General features: G+C 33.2%; 1 protein-coding gene across 2 annotated transcripts in view; it reads left to right on the top strand.

Moving 5' to 3' along the window:
* Mtp (microsomal triacylglycerol transfer protein) overlaps positions 1–12,257 on the top strand; it is a 159,221-nt gene that overhangs the window by 101,718 nt on the left and 45,246 nt on the right. For both annotated transcript variants that reach the window (XM_081760536.1, XM_081760537.1), the window contains 3 exons: positions 2,806–2,971; positions 4,545–4,690; positions 9,990–10,150. In XM_081760536.1, the coding sequence (XP_081616662.1) occupies positions 2,806–2,971; positions 4,545–4,690; positions 9,990–10,150 (473 nt within the window). The remainder of the gene's footprint in view (positions 1–2,805; positions 2,972–4,544; positions 4,691–9,989; positions 10,151–12,257) is intronic.

Consider the following 12,257-nt stretch of genomic DNA (forward strand, 5'->3'; position numbering starts at 1 on the left):
CTGTTCGTGAAATTGAATTTTTTTTTTTTCGATCCGAACCTCTACTGATTCGCATTGTAACAGAACATCCACAACGCCATCACCAATATCCAACAGGGCGAGTTGCATTAAATCACATTGAACGTGATCTATGGAGTCAAATTGTGCAAGGAATATGGCAGTCAACATTTCCAGAAGTATCTGAAGAAAACGGAGGAACGTTTGTAAATACGCCTTTTGTCTTTGACTTACTTCTATAATATATTCATCAGCCCATATATACATACCCATACAGCCCATACAGCCCATATATTCATCACATGGTTTGGATTCGTTGGTTAGTTGACCGTCCCGTTCAGCTCCGAGATATATGAGACATGGATCCACAGCTTAATGTGGAATCTGAACTACACGAGCTTCCACCGGGAATCGAACCTGTGCCGAAGAGGTGTACTCTAACTATATAGTTACAAGAGAGTTCTGATTGGGATTCGGTTTACATTGGACCACCCTATATAAATTCCACAATTCAGATGTAAGGTCAATTTTAAGTTGAATAGAATGAGTATTACTCAACACCGTCATAAACATGAAACGTTTGTTCAGCTTATTTGATTGTGTTTAATGCAAACACTCAGAGCTTCATAACAATCATGAAATAAGAACGTCATAAGAACAATGTCGTGAAATTTTAAATATACTGACTGAGTGAATGAGAAAGGGCTGGCAAGAGAAAGAGAGAGAGAGATCAGTTTAATAATTAAAGAACAAATTAACCACTTGACTACCACTACATACGGCCCTTATGTAGTCGAGTCAGCATTCTTCTCTACCACAACGTACGCACGGCCCGTACGTAGCTGGTTCCAACGGCTGAAGAGGAAATATTTTTGCATAGTAATGTCCACGAAAACATACGAATAATTCTGGTTGGGAAGGACCGAGGTGTTGCTGTGACATCATTAGAGCACGTGGCCTTTGCAATGAGTAAAGCCCGATCGTTATGCCATATGTTGCTGAGAGTACGAACCTCTGCTATTTATAAGTAGTGTGTTTTTGCTCTCCTTGTGTACTTTGTATCACAAAAGCAGTAGAACGATGAGTCCAACGCTGTAACCACTAGACCAAGGAGACCCAAATGTTAATTGTAATTATGTTATTAAGATATTTAAATAATTATGGTGTTAGTAATCAACGTGGTTGATGATTTGTTTGCACTTTGCCTAATGCTCTCCGCTTAACATGGTCATATGGTTGTGCACTCTATGTACAGGGCTGGGGTTCAAGGGGTTAATGTATGGATTGTTTTATATTCGAAGTAACATACTGTAAAACAAAAGCTAATAGTAAAACTTCGAGAATATTTAGCGGCCTAGAATGTAGGCATTACTATGAAATAGAGAGCTAAGAATGTCTGGTGTGGTATTTTTCGCAGAGAAGTATGGCATAATAATGTAATGATATTATAAAGTTATTATATATTTCTCAACTAAATATAAAATGTTCGAGTTTCTTACCATTGTATCGTAGTTATTCCTATGTACTTGCCTTTTGTTTTACTTTCATTTTGAAAAATATTGTACAATGGTGAGAATTTTAGATCTAATTATCCTTAATTGATTAAGGTGCGTTTATTGATCACCATCTGGGCTTTATAATGTGCAGAAAAGTGTCCTTACCTTACAGTATTAACCTATTCTTTTTCAGTACGTTTTATCTTCATTGGTGCAACATTCCATGATTTGCACTTTGGCAGAGTTTATTTAGAAGAAGCATTTGCATAACAAATCTAAAAGAAATTTTCATATAACTCATTTCATACAAGAAACTTTGACATAACCAATTTAGCAGAAGTTTTCACATAACCAATTTAGAAGAAACTCTGACAACCAATTTAGAAGAAACTTTGACATAACCAATTTAGAAAAAACATTGACGTAATCAATTTACAAGAAGTTTTGTCATAACTAATTTAGAAGAAACTTTGACATAACCAATGTAAAAGAAATTTTGACACAATCAATTTAGAAGAAATTTTGACATAAAAATTTAAAAGAAACTGTGACATAACTAATGTAAAAGAAACTTTGACATAACCAATTTAGAAGAAACTTTAGCATAATCAATTTAGAAGATACTTTGACATAACCAATGTAAAAGAAACTTTGGCATAACCAATTTAGAAGAAACTTTGACATAACTAATGTAAAATGAACTTTGACTATAACCAATTTAGAAGAAACTTTGGCATATCCAATTTAGAATAAGCTTTGACATAACTAATGTAAAAGAAACTTCGGTATGACCGATTTAGGAGAAACTTTGACATAACCATTGTAAAAGAAACTTTGGCATAACAATTTAGAAGAAATTTTAACATAACTAATGTAAAATGAACTTTGACTATAACCAACTTAGAAGAAACTTTGGCAACCAATATAAAGGAAACTTTGGCATAACCAATTTAGAAGAAACTTTGACATAACCAATTTAGAATAAACTTTGACATAACTAATGTAAAGGAAACTTTGATATAACCAATGTAAAAGATACTTTGGCACAACCAATTTAGAAGAAATTTTGACATAACTAATTAAAATGAAGTTTGGCTATAACCAATTTAGAAGAATCTTTGACATAACCAATTTAGGATAAACTTTGACATAAGTAATGTAAAAGAAACTTCGGGATAATGAATTTAGAAGAAATTTACACTAATAATTTTGTTTTTTAGTGCAGCTAGAATAGTATTTACAGTACTTTAAAAGTATTTATAATATATATAAGTGAGAAAATTTACTTTCTATGTTATACTTTTCCTTTTAGATCCTGGGCGCCGATATAACGTCTCATCGAGATACCTCTTTTGAGTTTGTGAGAGATCACTCTGTCTTGAAATCGGTGACAACAAAAGAGACTCATGAAATGGTAGTAGTATTAAGACAAGAAGCTGGAAGTATTGTTACTTCAACGCAAGAATTACAACTCACAAGTAAGTTAAATCGTAGGTGAATGATCATATGGATGACTACAAGTGTTGTAAGTGTAAATCTTCAAATGAGCTCGTAGCTTCTGAAATACTTATGAAATTTCTCAATACAATCATTCTTCTCACAGATTTCTGGAATTCCTGAATTTTTTGACTTACAAACTTTCGACTCTTACTTGGAGTCTTGGTCACGAAGGTTAGAAACTGGAAGAAAAGGAATAGAAACATCAAGGAATAAAAAGGAACACACTTACCAAGGAAAGAGCTGTGTTGTCGGGAAACAGGTTGTCAAATGCATCAGCATCTCCACATGAGGTCGATGGAAACTTAAAAAATGACAAAATCAATTTGTGCGCCTTTCTTGTTCTTTGTTGGAAGCTTGTCACTCATGTTACTATTTTTATTGTCATGCCAATGCTGTGAAAATTTTGTAATTACCGCGTCCCATTCCTCACTCAATTATCCCTTGTCTAAATTTAATTTTGGTTTTTTAAAATGAATAAATAAATTTTCAAAAACCAGTCTCTCTACTTCATCTCTAACTCCAAATAAAGTATAAATGTAGAAATGAGATAGAAATGAAGTATAAATCATAAAGTAGAAATGAAGTATAAATCATAAAGTAGAAATGAAGTAGGGAGATTGGTTTTTGAAAATTTATTTATGCATTTATACAACCAAAATTAAATTTAAACAAGGGACGGTTGAGTGACGAATGGGAGACAGTAATTACAAAATTTTCACAGCATTGGCATGACAATAAAAATAATAACATGAGTTGGCAAGCTTCCAACAAGGAAGAGGAAAGACGCACAAATTGACTCCGACATTTTTAAATTCGCATCACCTCATCTGGAAATCACGACACACTGCACAATGTATTTTCGGACAACACAGCTCTCCCCTTGGTAAGTTCATTCCTTACCTCCGTGACCAAGATTTCAGGAGAGAGTTGAAAGTTTGGAACTCTAAAAATTCAGGAATTACAGAAATATGAAAGTAGAATGATAGGATTCCTGAGCGTGGTTTTGTAATTTTTCAATGCAAGCCTATTTTTTTTCTACATCACTTTATAATTGGAATAATTTAAATATATTTTGTAACTTTAGACTTACCTAATCTGAATGAAATCAAATATTTTAGGATTTTATATGTTGCATATTTTGGTAATAATTAGTTTACATTTATTTCGCTAGCTTATCGGTGAACTTCATCGGAGATATGCTATAAACTATTGATTTTGATTTAAATTACATTTACGCTAAATTCGATTTAAACTACTCGGTGAGCATATCAATACGTTTGTTGTAAAAAGTACTAACGTGTAACAGTTACAGCAACTATCCACTTTGTCTTCACCACACAATATGAATCTAGATTCATAGTGTCTGATGAAGCCAAGGTGGATAGTTGGTGAAACTGTTACACGTTAATATTTTTTTACAAGTAATTATCTAAAAATAAAATGGATTAATAAAAGTTCAAAAATCTCAAATGCTGTTCCATTTGCTTTTCACGTGTATGTCAAGGAAGTAATTGTGTAGAGACAAATTTAATGTCACTTTGTTTCAAACAGGTGAACCATCTTCAGTTACTCCTGTTAGAGCAAACTCTGTTAACGATGCCGTGAAGGAATTAGAAAAACAATTGAAAGTAGCTCTGAAGAAACAAAGCCTTGCAACGGAGAGAGAATCACAAGCATGCACTGAAGGATGTCCTTCTGTAAGTATATTCCTAATTTAAACTCTTACTTGCACCATAAACTTCGTTCTTGTTTTAAGATTCTATTTTCATAATATTTTGGTCATCATTGAGAACATGATCTCATGATGCGCGATATGAACTAAGATTATCATTATTATTTCCCTCAAAATAATGTTCCTTTTTCTGTAAATAGTAAACAGCCCCCGAATATTGCAGAAAGAACTCTCATTGTCAACTAAATTCTACATTGTAAATTTGAAATACTTCTTTAAACTAAAATCTTATCCATGAGATGTTATCGTAGTATATTTCAAATTCCTTTTGGCTCAGTGGTAAAGCGTTCATCTCTGGTGCTTGGGGTTCTTGATTCGATCCCAGCTCGCGCCAAGTGAGATTTGTGGTAGACAAACACCATGTGCTTGGGTTTTTGTCGGGATTCTCCCGTTTCCTCCCATTTTCTTCATTCCACCATTTTTACTTATTTCTCATCATCACCGTCTCCTTTAGCCTAGCCGCATAATCGTGGGACGTAAAAGTTATTCATTTATTTTTTTTTCAAATTCACTTTGAAGAATTAAAATTATTATGGCAGGTAATTTCTGAGGTGTTGTTAGCTCTACAAAAATATATATACATTCCACTACCACGAAGAGATACATAATAACCACTAACACTATCATTATTGTAGTTTTCACTTCAATTCCGTGTCATTGTGTCTTTTCAGACGAATTGTATTGTTTTATTAACTTTTTTTTTTTTTTTTTTTCAGAGCACATCTTTCCAAACTGAGTACTTCAAAAGACTGTGTTAATGAATGTTGATAGATCCAACTCCAATGTGTAAGCTTCCTCATAAATTGAGGTCATTAAATATAATCTTGTGCAGTGTATAAGTCCAGAAATGTTCTTTTTACGTAAATTTAGTGTATGGTTTTAATTTCAATGTGTGTATTGCCTTAAAATGATGTCAATTGGTTACAGCTTGCAGTGTGTGTGTAAGTTCTGAAATAAAGATATTTATTTTAATTAGTTGTTTAAATTTAACTCAAGACTTCAATATAAATATTGTCCCATTAATTATGAAGTTTACCCTAGTCTAGGTTCAGTTCAAATTTAATTGTTGTAATAAGGAAAGATTTGAATACATTTCTTTCAATGTTGTTAAAGCTTGGGTGTAAGACTTCCACTCTGTCAACTTCATGACCTGTTCCTTGTAAATGCCTAGGCAGGTTGCATTTTGGGGTTTCATCATCTCTGGCATTTTTTGAGTGATCTTTGATCCTGGTCTTAATGTTCCTTTTCGTCCTTCCTATATAGTGATTGTTTGCAAACGCAATATGTTACGTAAGTCCTCGCTGAAGCTAACTTACCTTTATGGTAAATTTCAAATGTTGACATTGAATTTTCCGAACGTATCCCCGATTCAACTGAAAATTGGATCATTACCTTTTCTATTATTTTTTTCTGCTAAAGGGGTAGCAAAACTCAATTGTGTTTCAAGTTAATTTTGTTGTTTGGACTTTTGTGGTATTTTCATGCCGTTTTTCTTCCATTTCTCAAGGGCTGAAATTATTAAGGCCATTCTCTTGCCCAGATGAAATTGTAGCTGTCTAGATCTACAATTGTCTAGATCAGTAGTCGCCAAACTTATGAAGGTTCTGAGCTACCGTACCGTTTTTAATCCTACTGTGAGCTACCAATCAAAAGAACTACAAACTTTTTTTTTTGGAAAAAAAAAACTACATTTGCTTATTGCCTACATTTCTAGTAAATATGAAACTACTACTAATATGTGATTTACTGAAAATGTCCCCGCGAGCTACTAGTAGCTCGCGATCGACGGTTTGGCGATCACTGGTCTAGATCAATTTCGTTTCTGGAGTAACGAAAGCACGTAAAAAGATATTTTTCCAGATTTTATCTTTTATTTGACGAGATTGGACTGAGTCTTTGTGAACAAAAAAATTCTGTGGCTGTTTCTTTTCGGTAAACAAAGGTGCCTGTGGATATTTCGAAAATGGATGCCATTCTCGGATTCTTTTCACCTGGAAATTTAATGTTCTTGAGTTTATTGTTAAATTCATTAATTAATTCCGGTTTTACTCTGCATATTACATTTGCAATAAAAATTATACAGGAAGCACAAAAAGGAACATCAAAACTAGGATCAGAGAACACACAAGGAATGCCACATGAAACCCACACATCCAGCCATTCTAGGCATTTACAAGAAACATAATGAAGTTGACAAAGTGGGAGCCTTACATTCATGCTTTAACAACACTGAAAGAAATGTATTCAAATCGTTCCTTATTATAACAGTTAAATCTGAACTGAACTTAGGCTGGGGTAATCTTGATCATTATTGGAACAATATTATATTAACATATAAGTTGAATTACAACTACTAATCAAAATAAATGTATTTATTTCAGAACTTACTCAAGCACAAGCTGCAACAAATTGACATCGTTTTTAAGGCAATACACAGATTTGAATTAAAATAATAATTAAATTTGTTAAAAAAAGAAAAAAACTTTATTCCTTGATTTTTACACAGCATAAGATTGTATTTACTGACATCAGTTTATGTGGCAGCCTAAACATTAGAGTTTGATCTGACAACATTTATCCACACACACAGTTTTCTTGAAGTTCTCAGTTTGGCAATGTGTGGTCTGGAAGTTAGCGAAATAATAATTCGTCTCAAAGAACACATAATGACTCGGAATTGAAGTGGAAACTATGATAGTAATAATGTTAGTGGTTATTATATATCTCTTTGTGGTAGCGGAATGTATATATGTATATAGGTTCTTTGTAGAGCTGATAACACACCAGGAATTAATTGCAATAAAAATTGTATAATTTGTTTAAAGTGAACTTGCATGGTAAGTGATATTGAAATATATTACAATAATATCTCATGCATAAGATTTTAGTTTAAAGAAGATATTCAGATTTGCAATGTTCAATTTATCTGACAATGAGAGTGGTTTCTGAAATATTCGAGTGCTGTTTTCTATTTATAGAACAAGGAACATTATTTTGAATGGAATAATAGTGATAATTTTAGCTCACACTGCACATACATGGGATCATGGTCACAATGATGACCGAGATATTACGGAAACAATTTGTCAAGTCTTTAGTTTGGCCATTTCATTCATTTTTCCGATTCTTCGTTTCAGTGATTTGTTCTTTCGGTTCCGTACAATTTTATAAAAATGGGTCAAAACTTCTCTAACCTTAGGCTAACCCGTTCATACTTCCACCCTACTTATCCCTATCTTGCTCTACTCTACCCTTCTCTACTACACTATACCCTTTGCCCTACTCGATACGCATCGAACCGAAAGAACAATTCACTCAATCGAAGAATCGATAATAATAATAATAATAATAATAATAATAATAATAATAATAATAATAATAATGATGATGAAATTACTAAAGTAAAGACTTACCCACAATTTTAAACAAGAACATAGTTCGTGGTAAAAGATAAGATTTTATTTTTCAAAAACGCACCCTAGAGTAAATTTAAGTAATTATATTCCTAATCCACACATAATATAATTTGTAGATGAAATCTAAGTTTATTTTAGTTCTTAGCTGTAATAATTATCTCTTGATTCTAATAAGTAGAGCTAGCTAGAATGTGGTTTGGAAGCAGACTATAAAAAACTATTTCATGAATATAAAAATACATGTTAACTGTGAAGGAAGTAATCCTATTTAATTTGAAATTAATATTTAATGTAATAGAAGTGTATTTGTTGTAATAAGCTTAACTGTAAAATACGCTAAATAATTACAAAAATGCATCTATTGGCAATTTATGCTTCAATTATTTATGATTATCACTTTGATTTGAAGGGAGGAAGTGCCTTGCTGGTCGGCTGTACCTAGGTATAATTTATTCTTAAGGCATATAGCATTGTTTACTCTGAGGGCAAGTAATTTATTTACGTTTAAAAACATTGTTCACGATTCCCTATTCTAATTTCTGCATGCTCAACTGAATTAACCTTGAACAGCAAGATCATATTAAAATGACCCAGATACAGAGAAATGTTAATTTTTGCATATTAATTATTTTCTTTCTTCACATACTTAAGACAATAAGAACAGATGTATAATAGTACTTCTGGTATATACTACTCGGTGGACTGATTTTTTTTTTTTTTTTTTTTTTTTTTTTTTTTTGCAAAATTTCAATCTTCTACGTGGAAAAATAAGCCCGCCCAAAAAATATTGAACATAGACTTAGTAAATGAGAAAATAAATTTTTGACTTATGACGTCATCACCTCCTATGTCTGGATGCAGGAAGATCTGAAACCATACGTAATGTCTTCTACAATGCCTCTGGACTTGAAAAAAAAAAAAAAAAACGGACGAAAAAGCTCAAATAGAAGAGAAATAACGCAATGTACCATGAAAAATGCGTATGGTACAAATTGTACCATAGGATCCCCAAAGGGTTAATAGCATATTCAATTTGCGCATATGGCCTGTTTAACGGTTACATATGCATTGTAGATTTTATTTTGTACTAGCATCAATTACTCGCTTCTCTAGGTTAAATTAAGAAAAAAAGTAGTAATATGTTTCGTTAGTCAGTCACTTTTTACTATTATTGAAGTGCTTTCTGATATTGGTCATTTTCGATCATAATCGAAATGATCATTTTTATATTTCTTCCCCTCCTCCTCTCCATGTTGCATGGCTCAATTTGGATTTAAACGGCATCGGAAGTGTCACTATTCATCACAGCGACCACGAAAACTGGATTTCGGCACTAATATATCGGTCATCTTCGATCATTTTAATATATCTCCCCCTCCCCAATGTTGTGAGGCACAGTATCGAAAGTGCCACTGTTCATCTCAGCGACCCCGAAAACTACAGATTCGACACTACTATCGGTCATTTTTTCGATCATTTTTAAATGTCTCTCCCCTCCCCTCCCTTAAATTACACCGTCAAAGTGATATGATAAAAATTATCCCAGGTATGAACCTCACCTATGTTGAAAATTTGAACAAGATCGGTCTCGTGGTTCAAGAGATTAAGTCACAAACGTAAACACTTTCAATTTTATACGATTATTTATTTTTGTATATATAGATTTATTTTTGAACTACTTAATTTATTGTTTAATATTCTTGTAACGTATTGTACACTGTTTTGTGTGACTGCAAGTTTACAGTTTGTTGGATGTCTAAATTTATCTTTACTATTAATGGACATTTATTTATTTTTTATTTTTTAGCCAATTAAGGCCACTAAAACTTTGTTTTGAATTATTTTCAGTTGTCAAAACTTGTGAAAGAATCTTACGAATACCTTCAGACTGCCAATCTTGGAACTGCAAAATCTGCGTCCACATTTCTCAAGTTGCTCACTGTTGTACGAGATTCCAATGAACAAGAGATTATCAAGGTGCTGAAGAGTTCTAACAATGCAGAGATTCTGTAAGTAATGAACATTTTTTTTAAAAATTATAACACTTCGGATCTATATGTTTGTATTGCATTGCATTTGCATCCTTTTTCGTACCTTGAGTACAAGGATACATAATACATATATGGTTCGGATACATCACATAGCTACAATCTAAAAACATAAATCATTAGCTTCGCTACATGTTATAAATATACAATATGTAAGTACATAATGATAAACAATATTTTCATATGTTACAAGTTGTGGATAATCTTCCGTTTATATACAACCTTGTTAAAAGAAGCTGGATGTCTACTAATCTTTCAAAAGTCTTGTACTCTTAACTACAGTTGCAATTAAATCAAATAAATGTCGATTTGCTTAAGCTAATTGAGATATTCCTTCGTAAGGTTGCCAGAAAATGGCTTTCTAAAGTAAATTTGGAGCTCAAGATTTCTTGAACAAGACTGTATATTCTATACATGTACTGTACAATGAGAAAGCATAAGCTCTTTATCCACCTTTCTAAATGTTTCTGTACTTTATACTTATTTAATTTTCTTTATAATTTGTTGTACGAGACAAATGTTTGGCAGCAATGGCTCGTATATTTTCATTGCATTATATAGTTGTACAGGGTTTTTCAAAATGAATGTGGGAGTTTTAAGACTTTGTAGTATTTAATACAATTAACTTACAATTATAAATAACACATCAAATGAAGCAGCGACTAAAATAGTTTCGTACATACGCATGCTTATACTGGTTTTTCTGTCTGCCGTTAGAAAGCGCTACTAGTAAAAATGGCGACAAGTTGCTGCATAACGATGAAGATTTTTCTGGATCATGTCATCTTCAGTGATGAATCGACATTTCAACTAAGTGGCGATGTGAACACTCATAATGTTCGCATCTGGGGCTCAGCAAATCTCCACGAGATGGTACAGTTGCAACGAGACTCTCCTAAATTGAATCTGTTTTGTGCCACATCCCGGTGGAAAGTTTATGAGCCTTTCTTTTTCGGTGAAGCAACTGTAACTGGTGCTTTTTATCTTGATTCGCTACAACTATGGCTCTTTCCTCAATTGGAAGAAGGTGAACCAGAGAACTTTGTTTGGCAGCAATGGCATGCCATCTCATTAGCATAACAAAGTATGTGATTGGTTAAACTATGTTGTACCCGATCGCTAGATTGGCCGAAAGAAGCCGAATAACAGAACTTGTTAATAGTGAACAGGTATGCCCATTCCTTTCAATGTAAGCAATGTGCTGATTGATGATTCCAGTTGTTTGGTGTGTCTTTCTTTAGTCGCACAAGCATTTTAAAATGTTGATATCTGATGAGCTTGTAGGCTACTTGGTAGATTCTGCAAACCGTTTCTGCACAAGACTTGCTCTATGACACAGTTCATTATTATCTTGAAAGTCAGATTACATTATATTAATTGCCAATCATTCATGTGTCCACATGCACCAAGAGTCAATGTTTCCGTGCCAGTTACCATATTCCACACAATACACTTGCCTTCAATCGAAAGTATGATTCAACCATACAGAACTAATCCAGAGTCTTATATTGTTAACGCCAAATTCTTATACGGTCATCGTAGATTAGAGGGGGAAAAAATCGTAACTTAGTCTAATAGACTTTGTGGGCGTCTGCTGCTATAGCTCACAAGAGCAAGTTGAAAAGGATAGTTATATGAAATGCTCTTGCTGTATTTGGTAGTTAACCGTTGAGGAGCGCTCCGTCTGTTAGCTATAGGATCATCCGAACACAATGCTTATTTTACAGTCAACGCTCTTTTGTCTTTAACAGTTTTGCTGATGGTTTGTTGTTGAGTCGTTTTGACTCTAACCTTCATACTTTAACTACAGCGGCTCTTGAACAACCCGCAAGTACACTCGCTAGTGTGAAAGGCACTTGACTATCTTTTTCTTACTGTATGTTCTCCATCGAAGATTGGTAAACCTTTTTCTGTGACATTCAGATTTTTACTGTCTGCTGACCTACAGCTTCCTTACTTGTGCTAGCGAAATGTTTACATTTGAAAAGCGTGTGCATAATAAATCTCATAAATTTATGCACATAAACAAGGGGAAGAGATGTAATAATTCACTGATAACTAAGCGTAG

This window comes from Thermobia domestica, chromosome 5 (assembly GCF_964235325.1).
Source record: "Thermobia domestica chromosome 5, izTheDome1.hap1.1, whole genome shotgun sequence".
In the NCBI taxonomy this organism is placed as follows: domain Eukaryota; kingdom Metazoa; phylum Arthropoda; class Insecta; order Zygentoma; family Lepismatidae; genus Thermobia; species Thermobia domestica.